Consider the following 26,611-nt stretch of genomic DNA (forward strand, 5'->3'; position numbering starts at 1 on the left):
AGGTACATGCATGGCCTGTCCTCTCTCCTCCCCGCTCTCTGCAGGCCCTGCCCCCACGTGCCCCCCACCCCGCATCCCCGGCCGCCCTCTGCCCCAAGACCCACTCGGCAGCGCAGCGGGCAGGGGTCCCGCGGGAGGACGAGCCCGGGGCACAGCACAGTCACACGTCCCCTCCACGCCTCCGTCAGGCTATGCATGCGACAGAGTTTGGCAACAATGGATGTGATGACACAGCAAATCAATAGGGACCCACCGCGTGAAACCTTTATAGTGGTTACTTTTTTAAGGGCTCAAGTGAAGAAACGGTCTTTGTCAACTTTGGCTTAGGATATCCTTATAGAGTTCGGGTACTTTGTCGGGGTCCACGGGTCTGGGTAAAAAATGGGTGAATTTCTGGTGCCGCTTAGTCCTGGTTCCTTCCCGGGGGGTCCCGTCCTTATTTAACGCGACGTAGAACCTCCGTCCAGTGTCCACATGCTTATACAGGTTGGAGGAGTACGTGTTGTACCAGTTCTCTTCAAACTGTTCTCTGAAGACACACTCTTGCGTGAGTTTTTCCTGTCAAAAAACAAAAGCAAATATTTTGCAAAATCAGCTTCTTTCTGTATTTAAAAGTTGTTAAATAACTGGTGAGAAAATACCAATTTTAACCCACTTTAAAGGTACTCTGCAAAAGCTACTTACCTCTATAAATTCAACTATGTTCTAATTTTTTTTGTAATGATTAAAGCACAAAAAGAATCTAAATTTTTTCTAGTTAAACTTTTCCGAGTCCCAATTATATGAATGAGTCAGCAGGCAAACGCAACTAACACCATGAGCTGTTCCTGTTTTCACCACAACAGTTAGGATGGAGACCATCCTGGGGGCGGGGAACCTTCTCGTGGACAGAGTTTCAGAGAGCCGCTTCATCGTCAGGGTCCTTTCAGAGTCCTTGCCATGAGGACCAACATCGCCCATGACGTTACAAGTTTTCTGCCCTTTGAAGCAGTGGAAGTTATTTATTACTCTACAAGAGTGGTTTTCAAACTTCAGCGTGCAGAAGAATCACTTCGGGATACTTTTTTTCTTTCAATGAAGAGTTCCAATCCCCAGCCCTTTAAAATTCTGAGCCAGAAAGTCTGGAAATACACATTTTGAACAGGCCCTTGGGGAACTTGGAGGCAGCCACCACTGGGTCCACATTTTGAGATACAAAGCTTTCTATCAGGACTGGGTCTTCCTTAGTACAAAGAAGTGAAGACAAACATCCCAGCCCTCGGGCTTCCTTGAACTTAGACAGAAGAACCATTCCCCTCCCGGTTTAAAAGCAGAAAGGGTCCATATTTTCATAAATGTATTGCACTTTGCCCTTCACTGGAGCTTTATGAAAGCCTGGATTCCCAGGAACCACACAACCAGGGCCCCTGCAGTCATGTATCCTGAGCACCAAAAGGAATAAGGACCAGAGGCCCTGCTCACATCTCACCCCCACCGTGAGCTCACTCCAGGCACAGACACAAATGAGGCAATGTGGGGCGGGTTGGGGGGCTGCTCTTCTTGCCGTGCTGAAACTTCAAGGTCCATACCTTCCCAGGTGGTAGTGTAAAAAAAAAACACTAAAATGACTTTTGAAAATATTCCCCTTACTCTTGCACACCTGGCCCCTTATGTAAGAAAGAAAACCTACAAATATATGTTCACGCAGTTACACACTTGAGGATACAACTCAGAGCACTGATTCACAGCCAGCCTGATGGACAGTGAGGGTAGGGACAAGGGGGGGCAAGTCCTGCTGAGGATGCTGAAAACCAGAGAGGACTCATGAGCCAGCTTCCTGACATCGTTCACCAAACGCTTAAACCACCCAAGGCACACAGGACCCACACCTCCTAGGAGGGGCACTTCTGGGTGATCAAAAACACTGAGTGGGTTGTTAACAAAATATGTCCTTGGACAAGTCTCTGTTAAGTGAGTTGAACCAGGGGAAAGGATTGAGCAAGAAAGACCAATGGGGAAACACTGGACCGCTGAGGTTGCAGGGGGAGCAGCAGCCCCTCCCCTGGGAACTAACAGAAAGGCCCCCATCTCCCTTCATGAGCAAACCCAGAGGAAACCCCCACACTGGGGAGACCAGGCTGAATTTGATTTCTCTTCCATCTCCATTAAAGCAGACAAAATAAAACTAGTGTTAAAGACATTAACAGCTACTTCAGACTTTACTTCCATCTGTATAATAAATATTCTCCCCACAGACAAGATTACTCTTGGCTTAAAAGGTCTGGTTTGAGTTTGCAGTGATTAAGTAAGTTTTCTAACCAGGCGATGTTCATTTATTTTCTGCTTAATAAAGTGGACCAAAGAATGGAATTGTAGAGCCTTCAGTTCTACCATGGAAATCAAAAAAGGAATTTAAATCCAGCTTTCTTTTTCTTAGCAGGAAACCACATTACCTGATAGATGCATGTGTGTGCTAAGTCACTTCAGTCGTGTCCGACTTTGTGTGGCCCCCTGTACTGCAGTCCGCCAGGCTCCTCTGTCCACGAGATTCTCCAGGCCAGAACACTGGAGCAGGCTGCCATGCCCCTCTTCAGGGGATCTTCCCAACGCAGGGATGGAACCCATGTCTCTGACAACTTCTGCATCGGCAGGTGGGTTCTTTACCACTGCACCACCTGGGAAGCCCTGGCAGATACTTTGTTTATGAAACAGGGTTCCCCTCCTCCTGGACCCTGAGCTGTGCCCCGGCCTCTGTCTGCTCTGAATACGGGTCACACCTGCTGGACACTGGCCCTCTATGGATCAGGATGAGACACACCACCTCAGGGTCTGCACCCATGAGGGGCCTGCCTTTGGAGCCACAGGCATGCCCCCAGCTTCAGCCTCCACAGCCCTCCTGGAGCAGGTCAGCGCCACACCTGGGGCGGGGCCAGGTCAGGCGCACAGCTCAGGACACCGCTGGTCACCAAGGTGGCTGTGGACACTTGACATCAGAACCTCTCAGAACTGGAGCAAACCTCAGCCAACAGCAAGTGCATCTTTCCCCCGAAAATGCCCTAGATAGGGGTCCCTGCTCAGGATCCTGTTGTCATGGTGACGGCGCATCTCCAGGAGCTCTGCCCAGACTCTCCACCTTCCACTTCTCACTAACAGAGGCTCCCTCCAGATATCCTGTCTGTCCAGGGACTTCCAAGGCCCCTCCAGAGGGGCTTTACATGGGGGCTACTGTCAGTTTACAAAAAAACCTTTTTAAAAAAGTTGAACGTGGTTAAGAAACTGAACTAATCTTTTCACTGCTCCACAAACATGGCTCTGTTTCCCTTATGAGGCTGTTGTAACAGTTGTATGTGTACAACAGTTGTAACATATTGTATGTGTATGTCGTTACACATACAATATAACTTTTTAGACAACTCAGAAAATGAAGTAAACTGTTCCACTATGATCTCCAGGCAGCAGTTTTGTGATGGCTGAAAGGTCAATCATCTCATTCTTGGGAGGATTGGATAACTTCAGTTAACTAGTTAAATGAGGCATGCAGACAATACATTGCCAAACGCCTGATCCAGTTGAGCTCCTCTAATTATTATGCAAGGATTACAATGCCGCTCAGATAAACCTGCAGACCTTAAAAACTTTTTCTAATTTAAAGGATCATAAAAATTAAAGACCCTGATACCTTTCTATACCATGTATATGCTTTCAAATAATTTTTTCTTACTATTTGGGTTTATGTTAATGTGTGATTTTTGTTTTAGACAAGCACAAGATTTACAGAATCAATCTCTTCATGACCAGACTTCAGTACTTAGCGATAAAATATTTAGTTGAGGTGAATATATTTATGTTAGGAATGTGTAGTCCAAAGTTATTTATCTAAATTAAAAATAAGTAAATAGATGCAAATCAGGATAGCAAAAATATATATTTTAACCTGTATTTATATATATATATGTGTGTGTGTATATATATATATATATATATATGCAGGAGAAGAAACAGTTTCTGCCTTCAAATAAACTATACACTTTAGAATTATAGAACTCAGATGTTTTAAAACTCACCACATGTTTCCAATGCAGACGGTTTATAGAGTATTCCACTATAAAGTGATCAATTCTTGTTTTATTGTATTTCCATGTTTTAATTTTCTTTTTTAGATTATTTAACTGTAGCTGTTTATGGCATACCTATCTTTGAACTGCTGGATTATGTCACTAGGCTTGGGTGGAGAATGTGGCTTTAATTCAAAAGTCTTCTAAAGCCCATGCTTTGGAACAAAATCTGGTGAATGTTAGCAACTATGGAAACCTCTTTTCATTTTATATCATCAAATTCTAAGCAGTGGGAAAAACTGAAATTAAAACTTCAAAACTTTTACCAATCCTATTAAAACCAAAGCATGAGATAATAATGTGAAAATTATAGTATGCCCCAGAGAATATTTAGGAATGTTATACGACATAAACTCATATGGACACTAATTTCAACTATTTGACAATTGGAAAATGTGTAATTCACATGGGCGTTACCATGCCCAAGTCCCCATTTAAAAGCTGAAATCAGAAGTTTCCAAACTTTGAGAGTCAAGAGTTCTCATTGAAAATACTTAGACTTATGCTGCTATTTTAAAACATGATTCCATTTTTATACATATAAACATATGGTGTAGTTCTAACCACACCATCCAAATGCTTGCTTGTGTTCAACTCAAAGAGTTGTTTAAACCCCCAGCATAAACATAACTCAAAACATGTAAATCCCAAGGTCAGAAGTCACTTTGATAGGAGAGTTTCCAACCTTTTATAAGTTAATGATTTGATGTAATCACTCATTCTCTGCTGTTGTCCAGTTGCTAAGACCTTTCTCATCCATCACCGAGGTTTCCACGTGCAGGCTTATAGATTTCAGCAACCCTGCTCTCCTTACCTCCTTGTTGTTCAGTCGCCAAATCGTGTCTGACTCTTTGCGACCCCACTGACTGCAGCACACCAGGCTTCCCTGTCCTTCACTGTCTCCTAAAGTTTGTTCAAACCCATGTCCATTGAGTCGGTGATGCCATCCAAACATCTCATCCTCAGTCGTCCCCTTCTCCTCCTGCCTTCAGTCTTTCCCAGCATCAGGGTCTTTTCCAATGAGTCAGCTCTTCGCATCAGGTAGCCAAAACATTGGAGCTTCAGCTTCAGTCCTTCCAATGAATATTCAGGGTTGATTTCCTTTAGGATTGACTGGTTTGATCTCCTTGAAGTCCAAGGGACTCTCAAGAGTCTTCTCCAACACCACAGTTTAAAAGCATCAATTCTTTAGCACTCAGCCTTCTGCCTATCGTTTATCCCAGTCATGATATTTAGACTTCCCTTAACTACAATTACTTATATAGATCCACCTTCCTCATTAATAATCTAGCTGTAAAGTCTTAGTGGGAACTGTTGCAAGGATTGGGGTGATTAAATATAATGATGAAAGGACCATTAATAAGAAGCCAGGTCTTTTAATGCTTCTCTCCTGGGAGAAGTCCCCAAACAGAAAGTAACAAACACAGAGAACAGGTGGGAAGACACTGTGTCTTATTTGATTAGAAGCTCCAGTCCCTTAACATGTCTCACCTCCAGCCTCATTTTTCAAAACTTCTTTAAAATCCCCACCATCCCCAATGGGCCTGCTTTTACACCTGCAATCCTGGCCATCAAATGTGCCACTGGAATTGGGGGAACATGTGAAGCAGGTGTGTCTGGTGAATGCACATAGAACAGATGGACAGGCAACACTGTGTCATCAAATATACAGAAAATTAAGAATTCCTACATTCTCTCCACTCCTCCCACCAAACCAAACCAAACCCTCCAGAAGCGGCTTAAGCATCTGTGGACTCAAAGGCTGGGCCCAGTCTGAATCTGGAGGAACACACCAACATCTCCTAGGCTGTATGCTCACCAGCCACATGGCACCCACAGTTCAGCCAAGGACAGGACCTGCCAAGAGTACTGCAGGGCAGACAAGGCTACTTAGAGGTAATCTTCACAGCTACACCCAGAGACAGACAATTGTTTGGTACATCATGTTAGTTCACATACTTGCAATATATTTTCAGAGATGGAGACCCACAGGGGAAAGAAAGTCCCGCCCAAGGTTGAAGAGAATTCCAGTTTGAGAAGTTTAATATTCACTGTAGGCAATATTCTTACTTCTGTCTCAGTGTCTAGACAACACACATTTGATTCATCTGCGAAGAACTCTACAGGAAAAGTTCATAAAATTTCTTTCAGGATCTTAGAACACCTAGTTAAAAAGAAAGCTTATATAACATTTCTTACCATAATAACTATCTTGATGAGAGAAGTCATTCAATGACCACTTAAAATGCACATCACAGACTTGCAAAAGCTGAAAAAACTTCAAGCTAAACATTGCTCTCTCTAAAAACTGAAAGTAGAAGCACAGACAATGGAGGAGAAGAGGAGAGCTTCAAGGCAGGGAGGTGGAATGAAGGAAACAATTCCTGTTGTTAAGGAGGTACCTGGAAACAATGGGACCCAGACACCCAGTCTGCAGGACAATCAACACACACTGCAGGGGGTGGAGTCAAAACAGAAGAATGTACCAAAGATTTTCTGCGGTAGACCAAACAGGCAAGATTCAGGCCTTGGGTTGCGGAAATGAAATGAGAGAAACTGAAAGATTAACAAAGACAATGGCTGTGAAGCCCAAAGGCAATTTCTGAAGAACAAGATTCACAGAATCTCCGAAGTGACGGTGACCTCACACCCACACACACCCCCCAAATGGGGTTGATCAGCCATCCTGGGGGCTCAAGTTCCTCCTCTGTGAAGAGAGGGTACAGGACCCAGAGACATCTAGGGTCTCTCTCAACCTAAGAGCAAACGGTCCAGCCTTGGAGCATCCAGTGTGGAAGCCGAGATGCCCACAATGACTGGAGAAGGACGCACTGAAAGGGAAATGGAAAAGGAGCTGCAGTGTCGCCAGAAAATAGGGAAGAAACCAACTTAAAATGTGCAGCATCCGTTGCCAACGCAGAGACGCGGCCAAGTGATGCTTCTGGCAGCGGCCAAGAAGGGAGGCTGCTGTTTCGGGGAAGAAAGGACGGGGACAAAGACAGGGCCGTGGCACCAGAGGCCTCTCCTTCCCTCCCTGGGAGACTGGCAGGACACCCCCCTTAGAGGGTGTCTTATGTTGGGGGACCACTACTGACCTCTTCCCTATGTTGACCTCAATAATCACAGCTCACGAATCAACATCTGCCTGACCAACAAAACCTGTGTCATGAGCTGCCCCAAGAGAACTGACTGGGAAGAAAAGCCAAAACCTATAAGAAAACAGTTCTCGAAGTCACAGAGTATCCAGAGCAGCACATGTGTGCTTAGTCGGTTAGTTGTATCCAACGCTTTACAACCCCATGGACCGTAGCCCACCAGGTGCCTCTGTCGATGGGATTTCCCAGGAGTGGGTTACCATTTCCTTCTCTAGGGGATCTTCCTGACCCAGAGTTTGAACCCGTATCTCGTGTGTATCCTGCATTGGCAGGGGGATTCTTTACCCACTGAGCACCTGGGAAGCCTAGGGAGGGCCTAGAGCTGGGGGCAAAGCTGGACATGTCACACAAGGCAGAGGAAAGGCGGCCCCAAAGCGAAGTGACCGAGGACTGCGAACTTCTCAGACACACACTGTCATCTCCCCAAGATGCACAGAGAAACCCCTCGGGGGGTCACACACACACACACACATGTCTCTGCTATCTCCTGGGTGCCCTCACCACGCAGCTCCAACTGGATTCACATCAACCCAGACTCCTCTAGAACCAAACTCATCCTCCCAGCCCTCACCTGGTGGTAGAGAAATGGCCCCATGCTCGTGCAAAGTTACCAGTGCCACTGTCCCTTCCTCTGAGCAACATGCGGGTCACTCTCTCAAGGCCCCTCTGCTAACAGCCCACTTCCAGGACAAATACGAGCTGACACTATCAGTCACCCAGGCACCAGATCCACAGGCCATCATGGCCGTTTTCAAAAGAGTGCCTTCACTCTGAGACCCCAATTCTGGGGGTGGACACTCTGGTGCCGCCACGGCTGGTAGACTTCGCCAGCATGTGGATAGGAGAAACCATCCTCGCCACCATCAGTGATGGAAACTCTGTCCTTAATAAAGAAATCCAACTATTTAATTCAACAAAAAACATAACATACTAACGTGCTGCACTTGAGAAGAAGGTATACAAAATTAACCACGGCAAACACAGCTTTATGGTTTACAGTCTGAAGGATAACACAAGGGATGTCATAGTTTGACCTGAAGGAAAATGCTTATTTCCTTCCTAACTCTTAACTTCTGAATTCAAACGTTCAAGAAACACAACTTCCGTGGGTCTTGCACAGGGAGCTCTGAGGTCGGATAGGACAGCACATCCGTCGTGGCCGCACTCGGTCCTGAAGGAGGCTGAGGAGCCGCTGCTCAACCCCAGGGAGCCCAGACGGCGCCCGCGCCAGCCGTTCTCACGACGGGCTGTCGTCAACCCTGGTTCCTACTCCAGCCCGCAACCCTGAGGAGGCGGCCCTGGAGCTGGGGTCCCAGCCCTGTGCTTCCCCTACTCCACGCTTCATCTCCAAGTTCAAAGTCTTCAGGATGCAAGGACAGGCAGGAACCTTCCATCAAGACACAGCAAGCTGAAAACCAACTCAAAAGACAGGGAGGGAAGGAAAAGGGATGTAAGCCACTCCAGAGGACCCGCAGACAAGCCCCTGCAGACAGCGAGGCCGAAGGAAAACAGGGTTTGGGGAGCGGGGAGGAGGGGGCACAGAGATCAACCCCGGGTGGGGAGCAGACAGCAAGCCCGTGTCCACGTCCAGGGCAAGGCCCCTGCAGGCCACGCGGAGCTGCCCGGTGGCGGCTTTGGCATGACCCTGACAGGTCTGCGCTCACAGCACATGGGCACTTCCCACAAAGGAGAAGCAAACCGCGGCGGTGATGTCAGGACAGTGACAAGGACGACAAAGGGCTGAGGGAGGAGGAGACGAGCTTGGTCAGGATCCTAAGCACTCACAAGCCCTTCTTGGGCTCCACTTGATACCATAGCCTCCCCATCCTTGGGGGGCTCTCAGCGGGGGTGCTGGGAAAACACACACATCTTTCAGCTGCCTGTGAGATCACCGACGGACACCCAGGTCAACGGACAAGCCCTCCTGACTGGAGCAAGGTTGGGGGGGTAGCCCCAGGATGAGAGGCTTTCTCAGGGCGGCTCCAGGGTGCCAGCCAGGACACAGAGCAGCATGGCAGCAGTGTCTCCTGAGCGGCTAAGGACAGTGACAGTGGAGGACCCCTCAAACGTCAGCGTCGTGGCCTCTGGCAGCTGCCAGGAAAACCAGAAGCAGAGACAGGACCGCTGTGTGGGGGCGGGGGGCGGGCGGGGGAGCAGAATAGGGACCCGTGAGCAGCCACATCTCCAAACCCTGCAGCCCCAAGGTTGCCTTCACACCAGCCCCTCCCAAACTGCCTTCTCTGTGAACCATCCAGACCTCCCTCCCAGCCCGGGATGAAGCCCCGCCGCCAGCCCTCTCTGGACACAATTCCATTACCTCAACCATGTTTGCACATCCAACTCCCCCCAGCGTGGCAAGTTCCACTTGAACCAGCGCTAAGGTCGCCCCAGGAGGAAGCAGCCTTACACGCGATGACGCTCCATGTGGATCAGGCCCTGAACTGCAGCTCCTGAGGAAACGCGGGTTCGGAGCCTGTTTCTCTACTCATCACATGCTTGTCAAACAACCATTACACAGCCCTGCTTTGTTCTGTCTCCATTTAAGTTAATATCATGGATTTGTCAGCTGTGGACGCAGGGCAGTGACTCAGGACGGCTGAGACTCCTGTGAGGCCCGTGTTTCCTCTGTGACACACGCCCAGACTCCCGCATTTGGGACACGCACAGCATCTCAGTACTAGGCCCCAGGGGCATTCTGATCAGAGAAACCATCCTGGAAAAGCACAAAAACATGAGACTCAGGCACTAAACATACGCAGGAGAGGATGTTCACTCAGCAGGAGCTGAAGGCACAAGGCTGCACGGCCTCACAGGGCCCTGGCCAGCAGTAGCTTCTGCTGCTACTCTTGGCAGGTTTGTGAGTCACACCATTCCAGGGTCATACAATTGGGTACACAAACTCCAGCTGGTGGACAAACGTGCAAGCACATGGCCTGCAGTCACGAGGGTCGACTGTTCTCTAGCACCTATAAAAGTGCTGGCCTGTGTGCGCAATGACACCGCCAAACCCTGCAGGGTTATGAAAACAAGTGAGTGTGCACTCGCGTGTGGGCGCGTGTGGCAGGGAGTGTGCACGGCTGCCCCTCAGCATCAGTGCAAGGAATGCGGGGATGCAGAGACTGAAGAGAATCAGAAGGTCATGTCCCCAGCATCTAAGCCCCAGGCCAGGCCCCACCTGTTCTACAAAGAGATGCGATGTGGCGGGCAGGGGGTGGGGGTGGGGGAATCGGAGCACTGACTCAGGAAGCTTCTGTGCCGAGATCCTGGAGCCTAAAGGAAGCCCGCCCCTGAGCACGAACCCCAGTCCCAGGCCATCCTTCTCTTTCCCTCTCTGTGCACATGGGTGCACTGAGCCCAGCCCATGGGCCTGACGATGAAAACCAGGTCCCTGGTAGCTCAGACAATAGATCGTCTGCCTCCAATGCAGGATACTGGGTTTGATCCCTGGGTCAGGAAGATTCCCTGGAGGAGGAAATGGCAACCCACTCCAGTATTCTTGCCTGGAGAATCCCGTGGACAGAGGAGCCTGGCGGGCCACAGTCCATGGGCTCACAAAGAGTCGGATAGGACTTAGCGACTTCACTTTTCAGAGCCTGTGATGCCTCCCCACCTGTGAGCCCTGCCACCGCTTACCTGCCAAGTTAGCCACACAGGCCTCAGATCATCAGGGGAGTCAGCTTGCTGCTTAACAACAGAAACTTGACTACAGTTACATAAAGAAGAAGACAAATTTTCTTATAAAAGATGATTTTCCACTAATTAACAGCCAGGAGTATAGATGCTAAGGAAACAAATGAACCACTAAGTAAAAACTAGGCTGCTAGAAGGAAACAACTGTTTCAAAATCATGTCCCAGAAGGACAGACTAGACCCTGCTCTGATAAAAGGGTTATTTCTGGGGGGAAAAATATATATATATATATTTTTTTTTAATTCACAAAAACAGATGACCACTCTTGTGTGTATCAAACAAGATTAATTCACCTGCATTCAAACCAACTCCTTCCTTACCCTCTGTGTGACCTTGAGTCCGTCACTAAGCCACCAACCCCCATCTCCTCACCTCCAGCACAAAGATGCTCTACTAGCTAAACTGGCTAATACAGTAGGAATGGTCTCCTGAGGCGCTGCCCTCCTTCACAAAGAACTGCCACGCAGTCCTCTGACAGCCAGCAACCTGCGCATAGGATGGGAGGCCAGGCTCCATCACTCGGTGTCTGCTTAAAGCCACCCGCTTGCAGAGCATGCCCGCCCCAGGGAGGCCACAACACAGAAGACTCTTGCCATTTCCCCTGCAGGAATGACACCCCTCAGACTCAGCATCCAGGACCCGCTGGCATGGCCGCTGCCAGAGTTGTCTCAACTGACACAGCACACAGACAAACCGCTGAGTCCAGCAGGGACTGGCCACCAGGCACGGTGTCCTGTTCCACAAGCACACGCTCTCTGCATGTGCCCACGCTGCTCACACAGGCACTGCAGATGCCTCACGGAGACCACAGGGACCACCCCCTATCCCAGCACGTTTCCATACCTGCACATCCCGGGAAGATAAAGGCTAATCCAGGGGCAACAAGCTTCCTGCAGGAGCATCATCTCGGACTTTTCATCTCCCAAAAAGTAAAGGAATCCTTTTAAGGCCACTCAAAACCCTCCTGAGGCCTGCCTATAGCCACAGATGGTTGCCCAAGGATGTGTCTGTATCTGACGTCACCTTCAGCACTAAGCAGCAAAACCCTCACCACTGGAACTCATGGGAAGAGAAACGACATCCTTAGACTATCCGTGTGGCCCAGGTGACACCTGGCTTCCCAGCAATTCACCCAGGAGGCCATGGGAGGAGGCCACCCCCCCAACCCCAGTAGCCCTGGGGACAGGTATGCTGCCCACGAAGCTGTATCTCAGCCCCACTCAGGTAGCTTCACCCATCACATCAGACCCCGCCCACCGCTCCAGAGTCCAGCCATTCCACGGTCCAGGGTAAATTTTAATATACGTATGGTTTGCGTTGCAGTCGCCAAAGGAGCACAGAGTATCTATGTTTGTACATACTCAATTAAAACAAAAATAATTTAAGGCAAATGGGGTTTGGGATGTGAGATATTTTGCCGTTTCCTCTTACCGGGGTGGACATACACCTTCATCCTGGGATGGGTGGTCCTTGAAGCCCCCCAACCACTGCCCCCCTCTGTGGAAACACCGCACGAGGGACAGCTCCGGTTCACACAGGCCCAGCCAGTGTGGACAGGCACCCCACGTGATGTTCTGGGCTTTAAAGTTTCTACGCAGTGGAAACACAGTCTGAATCCAGCACACCCTGGTTACTGATTACACAGACTCACATGGACCCAGCCGGGCGCACCTGTGTCTCTGGAAATGTAACAACTAACCGACGGTCCACAGGTGCCTGTGTGACCAGCGTCTCTAGTGGGTGGTGGCCAGGCTCCCGTGCTCCAGTGCTGGTCTGAGTCCTTGCTTTGTCCCAAAAGCTCTGGCCCAGGAGCAAGTTACCCCACCCCTTCTCTTTCAGCCTTAACAGCTAAGCAAGGTCCCACCAGCAGAAAACCGGGGTGGCCCAGGTGGAAACCCAGGACAGTGGAGGTGGACAATGACAGTTCAGGTCACGCTATCTACGTGTGACATACTACACAGGTGCAGGCGTGACCGGCCAAATGGCTGGGGTGACGACCCTACGTGCCAACAGCATGTGACACATACAGCGGGGCCTTCAGGAGACAGAGACCGGCTCCTAAGAGCCAAATTCAGTGGGAAAGACCAACGAGAATGAAAACTCCAGACAGAAAACAGCAGGTGCTGAAAGGGATACAAACAGGGGTCTGTCATCCTCCTCATCACGTCTTCAGGTCCCATGCTCCCCTTTCCTGCACCGTTACAGTTTTAGAGACTGTGCTGCCTCTTTTTAATGAAAATGTCAACAACTCTCATTAAAGGCAGGCTTCTTGAAACAGATTAATTGTTTTCAAGGCATTCTTTTTTAAAGAGGTATTTATTACAGTGAATTATTCTTGACAGTTTGAAGTAACCTGATGATGCTCAGATGATTCAGGTGAAGACCCTAGAGGTAACGAAGCCTTACGTCTACTCTCTGTCATGAGAACAAAAGTGAAAAATGTAAACTAATATTCTAACATTTTAATTCTCTGCCCAAGTATACACTCGTGTGTGTGTGTGTGTGTGTGTGTGTGTGTGTGTGTGTGTGAGAGAGAGAGAGAGGGAGAAAGAGAGAGAGAGAGGGAGAGAGAGAGAGATCTAAAGAGAGAGAGAGAGAGATCTAATACCCTTCCTAAATCTCACCCAGGCAGGGTAGTCTAATCTTTACATTTGAAAAATTACACACCTTCACTTTTATGCCTCCCTTTTTTGAGACTCCTATACATCCCTCAAAACCCAGTGAAATGCTGCCACCCAATTTCCCCAGGCAACTACTTAGACACTCTTCTGGATTCTCAGGATATTTGTGATTCCTCTAACATGGTGCAGTTCACACTGAACTGAATTATTTATAGGTATATTTCTCCCACCAGAGTCTGAGACACTTGCTGTGTTGTCATGCACTTAGCACAATGCTGGGCACATATTAAGTATAAATGTTTGAAGAAATGAGCAGATGAATGGACATCTAGGGATGAATTCAAAACAGGATTACAATAATCAAACTCCATCCCAGAAACAGAATGGCTCAAGATGTTCCTTAAATCACATCATAGTATACATCAGCAATAGAGTTTTTCCTGTCTCCACAGTATGACAGGGTGTGTGCATGCTAAGTCACTTCAGTTGTGTTTGACTCTTTGCAACCCTATGGACCATAACCCGCCAGGCTCCTCTGTCCATGGGGATTCTCCAGGCAAGAATACTGGAGTGGGCAGCCATTCCCTTCTCCAGGGGATCTTCCCAACCCAGGGACAGAACCCACATCTCTTATGTCTCCTGCACTGGCAGTTGGGTTCTTTATGACTAGCGCCATCTGGGAAGCCCTCTGACAGGGTTCAGAATCCTATATATTTTTCTGAAGAAGTATTATCCCATTCACCTCTGACCTTTTAGATCTAATACTAATATAGTCTTGGAAGCAAAAGAACCACGTAAATGAAAAGAGAAAAAACAATCCTAAATACACTTCACATTAACTTTTGCTGCACTTACACATGCATAGACTTTATAAAAGTGATGGCTAATTCCCCAAATCTCCTGTTCACCTTCTTTCCCAATGAGATCAGTCTTTCCAAGGTTTCCTCAATGTTTAGAAACACACCTTCTCCACTCCGCTGAGCTTCACACAACTTCATATAGGTAAACTTCTCAGCTACGGTTTCTGGCGTGCTAATAACAGAATCGCTGCCTGCTTCTCTCTCCTTCTCTAGGTCTCTTTGCGATGGAGAGGGGATGTGCGGGTCACCCCGTTCTCACTGCCACACAAGGGTGATGACAACCACAGTGCAGTGTGGCTCTGGCCACCGAGGAGATGGACTCCCTCACATCTGTGTGAGGTGTGCACACAGGCAAACCAGGCAGGCAGCTCGGAAGAGGCAGTCCTGCTGTGTAACATCATGGGCACACAGAGAACATCAAAGGACAGGCAGGGAAGATGGGAGTGAAGCCCAGGGAGCCCAAGGCATGAAAGGCCCAGACCCAGAGCAGAGAAGCCGTGAGGCCGCCCGAGTCTAGCCCCTGTCTGGACAGGAGAAGCAGGCGGGGGCGCCTGGCATCCCAATGGCCACCACCCTCCCCGGACACCATCCTCTTCAGCCTCTGCCCCTCCCCCAGGGATGAACACTAGGACAACACGTCACAGCGCGGCTCAGCATGGGGACAGCAGAGAGGGACATTCCCTCCAGCAGGGCCCAAGGGACACACTGACCACACAGGCAGAGACAGCCAGGGCTGCACCTCAAGGGTCAGGAAGCCATGAATAAACCACAATGTTCAATCCACTGCAACCCAACGAGGACCCTCACCAGTGCAGGCCCAGGCTGTGTGCAGAGCAACACTGAAAGGAAACCTGCAGCCCCCACCTCAACACACTAGGGAACATGGACCCACAACAAACAGAGACACAACCACATCGGAAGTCTACATTTCTGGAGTGGACACATAACAAACATGGACACAACCAACATGGACACACAACCAACGCAGACACACAACCAACACAAACAATCACACCAGAAGTCTATGTTCCTCCAGTGGACACATAGCCAACATGAACACACAGACAACACAGACACATAACCACACCAGAAGTCTACATTCCTCAGGTGAGGATGGAAACAAAGAAGGCGCTGCCGGAGCCCAGAGGACACACACGCACACACGAGATGCTGACCCAGAACTCGGGCTCCCGTGGGTAGGGAAGGTTTTGCAGCAGAGGCAGTATTGTCACCGAATCCTAAAGAAAAAAAGCTGCCTCCTGAGGCACAGGGAGGAGGGGACGGCAGGGCGGGGTGGGGGACACAACCCCACGGCCCATCAGATGACAAGTGACCAGAGAAGAGCAGGGAGGCAGACTTGAGGCACATGAGACAGGGAAAGGAGACGGCCTAGCAGAGCAGACCTGGGCAGCAAGGTTTGCCGGGGCGAGTGGATGGAAGCAGGTGGCCACCGCCTTCAGGGCAGGAGCTCAAGCAGTCTGAGCGGGAAGCGGCGGTGTCGGGGGCTAAGGGACCCTCTGTTGGCGGAACCAGGGTGGGCACGGGGGAGGCTGGAGGCTGAGGAAGGAAATGAGGGGGTGGGCAAATGCGGGTCTGGTCAGCTGTCCACCAAGCAGGGCCCCAGCCTGAGGACACCTCCAGGCGAGCAAGGACATAGAGGGCAAGGGGGCTGTCCCACCTCTGCTGGGCACCTCAGGCTCTGAACCAGGCAGCGGGCCTCACAAGCCCCCAGTCAGGCCTCCCCGCCACCCCATGGTCACCAGATCTCTGCCCCAGGGGGGCTCAACCGGGGACACGTGGAAAGGGTGGGGGCAAGGAAGAAGGCAGACGGGCCCCTGGAAGAAGTCAGACGTGGCCCCACAACAGGCTATGGCCTCGAGGACACAGGTCCATCTGCTGTGGACAGAACGTGGCCTCTGACTGCCCACTTGTCCATCCCTGCCTTCAGAGCACTTCACCTTAATGCATGCTGCATAAAACACATAAAACAACATAATGTATATGGGCTACACTTTATGTACACAACTTTTAAACAATTTGACATGAGGCACTGAGATCTACGCTCAGAAAACTCTGAAGACCACAATTCCAGGTGCCCGGCCGGCTGCAGTGAGTGCTCTCTGCCTCCACAGGGAGCTTCCAACCCACTGGAGACAGGAAGGAAGACATAATAGAAAAGAAACTCATAATACTTACAAATAATTATTATATTTTTCTATTCCTTTTCGCCCACAAGAATATCTGACAGTACTTTCCATCTCCCTTGTCTCTACATAATGAAAATCTTATGTAGCTCAGAAAAAGGGCTGATACTCACTGCATGGTCTATTTCTAGTTTTAATTACAATGCTTGCCAAAGCTGGGGAGAGATCATTTCAATTCATTTCAAAAATAACTCCCATTCAATACCAGAAGATGGGATTTTTCACAGTTTTGAATTTTTTATTTACTGGGTAATGAAAATGGCTCAGCATATAAATAAAGCGTTTGCTTTAGAAACTTTGGTTTAGTGAAGATTCAGGGCTGACATCTATTCATAACAATGAAGTGGTTTTCTTCAAAAAGTGAAAGCCTACACTCCCCTTCCCACCACCACCAGTTTCATTTCTATTTATAACCTCAAGAAAGAGTGGTTCCCAGCAAACGTGAGTCAGGGAGGCTGGCGAGGTGGCCCGCTGCACTTACCGATCCATATAGCTCCCCCTTCTCATTCATGCCGAGGTAGAGTCCACTGTCCACGCCACGGATGCTGACCAGACCCACGGCTATACTGATGAATTCCAGGATCCCTGCAAGACCAAGACAGAGGGACACAGGTCAGGGCCTGGAGCACTGCCCTCCACGCATCCACAAGCCCGGAGCACCGAAGAGGAGCACTTACTCAGGAATCGTCTTCTCTTAAAACTACTGCCCCAAAGAACTGATTTTTCCACTAGATCTTAGCTTCTAGTTATGAGACAAAAACACTTATCAACATGACACATAACAAAGAAAATGTTTTTAAATAAAAAGCTAGCATTTATTTTCTCTTTTAAACTTTTTATTTTATTTTATATTGGAGTATAGCTGATTAGCAATGTTTTGATAGCTTCAGGTGGACAGCAAAGGGATTCAGCCATACATATACATGCATCCATTCTCCCCTACACTCCCCTCACATCCAGGTTGCTACATAACACTGAGCAGAGTTCCCTGTGCTGTACAGGAGGTCCCTGTTAGTTATCCATTTTAACTACAGCCGTGTGGACATGTCCATCCCCAACTCCCCTCAACTGTCCCTTCCCCCTAATTTTCCCCCCAACCTTCCCCGACCCTCATAACCATAAGTTCATTCTCTTAAGAAAAAATCTGGTATTTACATAGATGTGGTAAGAAATGACAGGTCAGATAAGCCAGTGTACATGTTTTAAGTTATACGAGTATAATGTAAGACAAAAGTTACTTCTACTTTAAAACTGTGAAATGAAGTATCCGTGTATGGGCATGGATTGGAAAAAAGTTCTATTCAGAGAGAAGTCTATGTCTCTTCAAGCAAGAATGGAGATGCCAACCAAAGACTTGTCTGGTTTACATCGAAAATTATCCGGCTCTCTCTATCCAGTATAACTGTATTATGCTCCATCTGGAAAACTAAAAGGCCTACATCCCAAATATTTCTGCTTAAACAAATTATTGATTTTTCTCTGTGCTTATCTAAGCCGCAAAGAGATAGTTAAGCAATTAAGATAACACAATATTTGGAGGAAAAAAAAATGCTCATTGCAAAAAAATGCTCTTGATTTAAAATAGGCATGGATTACTATAACCCAAAATCAAATCAACATAACAATCTTATTTCCTTCTTTCCTCTTGCTTACCTCACTAAGAATAACATTGCCTAAACTGGGCATAAATCCAGAATTTTATAGTCACACAACAGCAGCTCTAGGTTCCACAACAATAGTGTTGTTTTAACATGATTATCCAACGGCATTTTGGGACAATAGTAAGACACTCATGCTCAGCCATTTTCTCCACATTTTGTATTAAAGTGCTACACTCTGTGTAAACCTTGCATTAACACATACCAAATACTGAGCTGTTTTAGAAATATCTGCAAATATTAAAGTAATTTACTTACATTTAAAAAGTTTAGAAAAAAAATAGGGATAACTGCGCTACAGTCAGTCTCCTGTGACTTGTAAAAAAGCACTTACATGGATTTTTAAACAATTAATTTTGCAACTCTCACAAAACAGACTGTGCAGCAATCATAGCAAGACATGGAGTACATAAATCTAATAAAGTAAAGGTTCCAAGGTGATGGACAGAGAGAGAGAGACTGCTTATAAAAGGGTGTTCCTAGTCCTGTTATAAGCACAAAATGTAACACATTCTTTGAGCTTAGTTTACAGACTGTCCATCTGAACATGCAAAAGAAAAAAAACCAACTATGTATTTTAACAGAATGTGAAATAATGTGTGGGAAAATATGATGAGAAATTGCCTTCTGAATCTGATAATCGGTGAGTCTCAAATGAAAAACACATCTGAAATAAGTTCATTAATCAGCCATTCCCTACCTCACAAAGCAAATGGAAAGACAAATAAGGCAATATTTCCATGAGAGTCAGTTCATGTGAGATGCACACCCTTATTGATGAATCGTTTTATTTCATTATGCCACATCCAACTCTTAGGATTAAAAATAACTTACACTGTGGCATTTTATTACTAAAGGAGTCACATACTACAGTGTGTCTCTTCTTAGCTACCTGAAAACACACACTAGTAATCCTGAAATAGGATAAGGAATTCATTAAGGTCCAATTTTCACTGTAAAATGGAAACATTTTGCCCCATTGCAGCTGAACAATTTAATACAGTATGTCAACTGAAAGTCATAAAACTAAAAGATACTTGCACCTTCTAAGAGGGTATTTGATGATCTCTGCTTTCCCTAACATGAGGCAGCTCTGAGAGAACTAATAACAGCTATCAACCAACATTGCCCATCAGCCCCAACAAAACCTAAGTACACAAGCTCTGACAAAGCCATGTGCCTGGCTGGTCTACAGGACATCAGAAGCACCAGTCTCGTCAGTGACAACCCAAACAGCCAGGGTCCTCCAGCATCTAGTGTGTGCCCAGTGAGAGGCCTGCCACTCGGGCCACATAACAGCCCAAGGCGTCATCACATGCGAGCCTTCAGATGACATATGGGGACACTAGGCTTAAGGACAACCTCCCCGGGAGCAATCAGACTCCAAGGCCTAGATCCTTACTGACCACGCACATCTTCCCATCAGCTTTACCTTTCCTCAAAAGTCTGGGATTTCTGTACCACTTTTTTTTTAATTAATTTATTTTAATTGGAGACTAATTACCATATTGTAGCAGTTTTTGCTATACATTGACATGAATCAGCCATGAGTATACATGTGTTCCCCATCCTGAACCCACTCCCACCTCCCTCCCCATCCCATCCCTCAGGGTCATCCCAGTACAACAGCCCTGAGCACCCTGTCTCATGCATTGAACCTGGACTGGTGATCTATTTCCCATATGATAATATACATGTTTCAATGCTGTTCTCTCAAATCATCCCATCCTTGCCTTCTCTCACAAAGTCCAAAAGTCATTCTTTATATCTGTGTCTCTTTTGCTGTCTCACATACAGGGTTATCATTACCATCTTTCTAAATTTCATGTATATGCATTAATATACTATATTGGTGTTTTTCTTTCTGACTTCCTTCACTCTGTATAACAGGCTCCAGTTTCATCCACCTCATTAGAACTGATTCAAATGCATTCTTTTTAACAGCTGAGTAATATTCCATTGTGTATATGTACCACAGCTTTCTTATCCATTCATCTGCTGATATATATGGTCATTCCCTCACTAGTGAAATGGAAGATGTTGGCGAGATGAGGCTTGGCCGAGCCAGCGCTCAGGACAAGCAGCAGCAGAGGAAATGAAGAACAGGTGGGCTCCTGTGTCTGCACTCTCTTCACACAGGATGTGGGAAGGTGGGCAGCTCGGCGTGTTAACATACTGATTTTGTGCACACACAACGTAAGTTCTGAAATGATTATTACACATTTTGGAAATGAAAGTGGTAAGAGATCAATCTTGTTATCTCCTGGCATCAACAAGACATGTACTCATTCATTAAATCAACAAACTAAGGAGTAAGCCAATGGGCATGCCCGGTGGTTCAGCAGTAAAGAATCTGTCTGCCAAGACAAGAGATGTGGGTTTAAACCCTGGGTCTGGAAGATCCCTGGAGAAGAAAATAGCAACCTACTCCAGTGTTCTTGCCTGGGAAATTCCATGGACAGAGGAATCTGGAGGGCTAGAGTCCATGGGGTCACAAAGCTTTGAGTCAGACACCAGTGAGCAACTGAATAACAACAAATTGTAAGTCAAGCACCACAGCAAGGACTAGACTATGACCTCAAAGAGCTTCCCATCTAGTGGGCAGAAGGACAGACAACCAGGTAAGTGTAATAACAATGGGGGAGATGCAATGAGAGGTGGGTATTTCTGGTAGGCAGGCAGCTCACTCAGGCTGGGAAAGCGGAGTCTGGGGTGCTTCCAAGGGTTAAGACCAGAGACAAGTCTTCAAGGAGAGAGACTCCAGCTGAGAAGGAGCTACATCTAGGGACCCCAGATGAAAAGGATGTCATCACCTCAAACTAGCATCCTTAGCTCTGCAGCCCCTTAAGATGCAGAGACCTCAAAAAAACAGCCCAGCTGTTCATGAGGTCATCTCGTGATCTGAGGGCAAACAGAATCTAGAACATCTGAGTCACAGCTGCTCCCCCACATGCAGAGCTCATCAGAGCTACAAGGCCAGGAAGACCTGGCAACATGGCAACAAGCCCCTGCCCCACCCAGACTAGAATCCTTGACATTCCTGGTACTATCCTGTCCACCAGAACTCCAGAACCTCCAGCAGGTAGGTTATCCTCTCTCTGGGCCCAAGCCAGTGCCAAGCATCTGCTTCGGACTGCACTTATCTGAGCGGGGATGAGTGGCTGTTTCCACCAGCATGAGACACAGGGTGGGGTGTGGCTGTTGGCTCAGGAAGAACCTGCGGAGAAAGCTTCTGTGTAGACACAGAAGGGCAAGAAGGAAAGAACTAGGAAGAGTAGAAAGGAGGGAGGGAGGCAGTGGCCCGTCTCTCTTAGGCAGTGCAGAAGGGCCACAGCCATAGGCACTGATGGAGTGACCTGGGCAGCCAAGCTCCGTGATGGTGGCATCTAGCTGGGCCCTTCCACAGCAGGCAAGCACTCCCATGAGGATGCAGTCCCCAGGCCCAGGAGGCCTGGTGGGGTCTGACGGGGCCCACGGTCATCTGTGGTCCACAAGAGGCCAGGTCAGTTCCTGAACCCCTTCAGGAAAATGACCTCGGCACAGTATCCCCCTGACCCCAGACTCACCAGGTAAGTCGTGTTTGGCCCCAGGCTCTGTTCACATGGACCACTACCCCAAAGCTGGCCTTGCTCCCAGGAGGCCCTCAGCCCTGGGCCACACCTCTGCTGGCCCTGGGAAGTGCGTGGGCCACGTGAAACAACCCTCCAGCCTAAAAGCCCCCAACACTTAACAGACCTGCATTCTTCAGAGGACAAGAATGTGTGCAGGCTGTGGAGAGAGGCACCAGGGCAGGCTTTCTAAAATAGATTAACCTCCCCCCTCCAGCCCCCTGCTTGGGGAGAACCGCACACCAGGGCTGCCAGATCAGTCATCTCAGAGCCTGAGGCCTTGAGCAAAGCCCAGGGTTCATTTGGGAAATGACTAGCTGAACGGGAGCCACCACCTCACCGATTTTTCCAGAATCTGGGCCTATCCTGAGAAGAGCATCCTTTCTCTGACTGATACTGAAGAACAGATACACAGAACTAAGTCGTTTCAAGCGAGACCCTTGGAAATTGGATTGTTTAACCTGTCTTTTTAAAGCTCAGCTATTGATCATATTTCTCCCCTCTGGCACTACTACTACACCTGACCCAGGGACCGGCCGCCCCAAGGCCCCGGCGAGGACCAGCCGGCTCCGCACCAGGCTGGGTCACCCGGCTCGGCTTCCGTGTGCCAAGTCAAATAGCGGATCAGGCCCCAGGCTCCCTGTTTTTATTATCCGCATTACCATTTCCTCCACTGATTTTTCTGCTCACTTTTTCCGTCCAGCACTATTAGGGAATGAACCGTCTGGTTCCCCTGGGCCTATCATCCCAGATGGGATCCCGGGTCCCCTTCTCCGGGCCTGGCCTCCGCACCAAGCCAGCGCCCCCCACCCGGGGAAAACAAAGGGCCCCCCGCGGCCCCCGCGCCCGCGTCGCGGACGCACAGCTCCCGCAGGCACAGCCGCAAGGCTCCCCGCCCCCCGCCCGCACTGCCGATGCTGTGTCACCGCCGCAGCCGCAGTCACCTGCGTGGGGGCGCGGGGGGGCGTCTCTCCCGCTTCCTCTGCCATTTCCCGTGGCAGGTGGAAAACGCACCTTCTGTTTTAACCGAGGTGCAAGCCCTCTTGGCCCCCTACCCACAGCTCCTCTCCTCTAGAGGCTCGGAAGAGAAACCGGGGGTGCACTCGAGGTCCCCAGGGCGCGGCTGGGGGGGTGCGCGCGGGGGAGACGAAGGGGTCCTAGGTGCTGCGGGCGGGGCGAGGTGGGCGCCAGGTGTGCTGGCCGCGGCCCACCCCTCCCCCCCCCGCCCCGCGCAGGGTCCTAGCGCCCACGCGCCCCCGGGCGGGGCCCGGAGCCAGGGTGGGCGGCCGGCGCCGCGATGCGGACATTGCTGACACTGAACCTGCCGCGGCGGGAGGCCGCGGCGCTGACGGCTCCTGTGGGGGCTTCTCCGCGCCGCCCCCGGATGGAAGCCGCAAGAAGCCGGCCGCCGCGCCCTCCCTCCCCGCCCCCACCGCGTGCGCGGCCCGCTCCGCCGCATCCGAACCCGGCGCGGGCGCGCCCCTCCCCCGCCGCCCGCTGCGGCCGACCCCAGCCCCGGGCCCGGGCTTCCGCTGCCCGGCCCCCCAGCCAGCGCCGCCCCCAGCTGCCCGCCGGCCGCGCGGGCGGACGGGGAGAGGACGCGTCACCTCCGGGATTGGGGGCGGGGGTGCCGAGGCCGCGTTTTGTTTTACGGTCTCCGTGCAGCCGCCGGGCCCGCGTCCTTGTCGGCTGACCCCAGAGCGCGCCTCTCGGCCGCTCCCCCCCCCCATCCGCCCCCCGGCCCCCTCTGTCCACCCCGGTCCCTCGCTGTCCCCGAGGCAGAGGCACTGGATTCCTAATGACCGGGTTGCGTGTAGCGAACGTCCTACCCAAAAGGTGACTGCGTTTAAAAAACAAAAAAAAGCGCACGGAGAGGAGCAGAAGCCCCAAGCGGAGCCTCCCGGTCTCCCCGGGCGGGCTCGGCTGCTCCGCACCGGAGGTCGCCGGCCGCAAGCGGGAGCCCATGGCGGGCTCCCCAGGCGGAGAGGGGCGGCGGGTCCGCAACAATGGCACGCGGCCCCCTGCCTATGCCGCCCTTTGTCCCCTCTCTCTCCCCCGCGGCCCCGGCCCTGCCGGCCGGCCCGACCCACCTCCGGCGCCGCGAGCCCACCGCTCCGGGACCCGGCTGTGCGCTCCGAAGGACGGAGAGGGGTCCGAGACGGGACAGGACTCCGGGGCCTCGGCCCCGCCGCGCGCGCCTCCGGCGGCTCCCGCCCCACGCGCGGCCACGCTGCTCCCGGCGGCGGCCCGATCCGCTGGACCTGCGTTCTCACGCCGCGAGCGCGAAGTGACGCGGCCCCGGGCTCAAGGAGCCCGATCCCTAAATGCGGCCGGAGCGCGCCCGGGCCCGGAGCCCCGGACTCGGCGGTCCCAGCAGCCCAGGGCGCGCGGGGCGGGGGCGAGCCGCCGAACCCGAGCGCGTCTAGGACCGCGCGGAGCAGGCCGGCGGCAGCCGAGTGCGCGCGGGCCCGGGCAGCCGAGTGGCACCTGCCGGCCGGCGCGCGGGGGCCCGGGCTGGGCGCGACGTCCCCGCACCCGGCCGCCCGCCCTGGTCCGGAGCGCGGCGCGAGCGCTGGCGGCCTGGGGGCGGCCGAGGTGAGCGCTTGTGCGAAGTTTCGTCCTCGTTCCGCAGCGGCCGGAGCCGCCTCCACTTCTCGAGCTTCCTCTGGGTAACTGGAGACTGCAAAGCGGACGGGGGCGCGGGAGTTGGGCGGGGGGGACCCTGAGCCGTCTCCCTGGTGGGTCCCTCCGGGCCGAGGCTCGGAGACGGAGGACAGAGGCAGGAAACCCCGGGGCCGGCCCATCTCAGGCCCGGGCCGGCCTCACCTCGGCCATCGTCTGCAGCCCACGAGCTACACGGACAGTTCAGACCGTGCTCAGCATCTGGCGTGAAGCCTGATGAACAGAAAGCACCATAGGACTTTGCTTTTACGACCTAGTTTAAGTTGTCAGGGGGGTTCGCTCCATAAGTTAACTCCTTCCAACAGTCCGGTTGCCCAAACGCCGCCACCTCCCCCAGCCCACCCCCAGCTTTATTTTGTAAGTATGGGGGGAAAAAAAAACAGAAGCCCTTCCACCCACCACCCCCGGGGCGCTGCCGTCGGGCCCGGCGGCTCAGCGGGCACGTGTGTGCAGTCATTAGAGCGGATGGTCTCCAGCCTCCGGGGTCTGCAGCCCTCGTGCTGAGTCACAGACACCCTCCTCCGGAGATGAAGCCCTAGGAATGCCCTTTAAAATTAGCTCGCCGCTTTTGCATGCGCGCACACACGCACACCCGCACACCAGGGGCACCCAGGAATCCTACACAGGGCTGCGCGCGGTGGGTACTAGACAGAGCACAGGGCATAAGTCGATGGCTGGAAGGACAAACGACCCTGGACAGGGCCCTGCCCCTGCCCGAGTCCGTCCCCCAACCCCCCTGCGCCCTGCCCCTGCAGCCCCGGAGTCTGAAATACGACTTCAGTCTCTCCTCCCACGGAACAATCTGCAACCTTCGCCTAAAGCGCCCCAGTCCCTCTCGGTGGGAAACAGCAATACGCTTCATTTACAATTTAAGCAGGACACTTTTTGGAGGAATAAAGGGAAGGGGCAAAAACTTCATTTGGCACGAGATGGTAAGCATTGCCTTGAGCAAAATGCGTTTTAAGTTCTCCGTAGTTGATTAAAGCTTGAAACTCGTGGAATCACTCCATTCAAAAGAAACTTCCTAAACCCGATCTTGCTCGCCTATATGATGCAAAAGAACTAGGGGTATGTGTTATATTTATAAATCATGCCCTCCTTTAAAAAAAAAAAGCCTTCCAGTGTAGACCCGCATCAGTGCCAGCAGCAGGTCTGCAATTCCGGAGGCTTTTTTCTCCCCTGGAGTTAATGAGACCGAATCAGTCCGAGACCAAGGGAGGCAGACCCCTTCCCGCATCCCCCGCCCGCGCCCGGCCGCCTTCTGGGTAGCTGCGGTCCGAGCCTGCCAGCTCGAGCCCTCAAGGGTTAACGGTGCACCTACCGAACCGGCTGTGGTCCTTCCTGGTTCCCTGGATAGTACCGTTGGGGAAGATTTCTAAGTGAAATCCAGTCCTGCAGTACAGCTGCCTCCGCCTGAGAATCCCCTTTAAGTGATCCAAGTCCGTGACCGCGGGTCCCCTGGGAAGCCCCCCTGCTTCGGACTGACCCAGGTGGTCACTTAGCAAGACCGGGCTGTCCACCGGCAACACCGGCCCGTTCCCGAACGGCACCGCATCCTGCACGCCGAAATAGTTCCCAACTTCACCCAGGGGAGCCATCGGCACAGTCGGCAGGCGTTCCGAGCACAGCGATAAACAATGATGATGGTGCCAACCCAGGAGGTACTCGGCGAGGTAAATCCAACTCCCGTCCCTCACTGCAGTTGCAGAGAGAAGAAAAGAAAAAGAAAAAAGGTCCTTTTCTTCAATCCATGAAATGCATCAATAAAAGTAACCTGCCGTTTCGCTGGCTCAGGTTCAAGGTCAAACCGCGGATAGTCTAAGCAAGCACCACTTTATACTCGCACACTGACATATTGATAAACGTATCTATGTATCTCTACACACAGATCCCCAGCTCTCGGCAGGCACGCAGGTCTTCATCTCATCCGACCGTAGCGAGGGAAAAAAATCCGGAGTTTCTCCATTAGGCTTGCGACCAGAATGACCATAGCAACTTAAATGCCTAGGCGTTATTATAGGGGTTTTTAAGATGCACG

General features: G+C 50.8%; 1 protein-coding gene across 1 annotated transcript; it reads right to left on the reverse strand.

Annotated features, from left to right (window-relative positions):
- Positions 1-312: 312 nt before the first annotated feature.
- FGF9 (fibroblast growth factor 9) lies at positions 313-26,171 on the reverse strand. Its single transcript, XM_068984640.1, has 3 exons — positions 25,895-26,171; positions 17,107-17,210; positions 313-558 (listed from the first exon to the last, which is right to left on the reverse strand). The coding sequence occupies exons 1-3, from the start codon at positions 26,169-26,171 to the stop codon at positions 313-315; spliced, it is 627 nt and encodes a 208-aa protein (XP_068840741.1).
- Between the last annotated feature and the right edge of the window lie 440 nt (positions 26,172-26,611).

Source organism: Capricornis sumatraensis, chromosome 12 (assembly GCF_032405125.1).
Source record: "Capricornis sumatraensis isolate serow.1 chromosome 12, serow.2, whole genome shotgun sequence".
Lineage (NCBI taxonomy): Eukaryota > Metazoa > Chordata > Mammalia > Artiodactyla > Bovidae > Capricornis > Capricornis sumatraensis.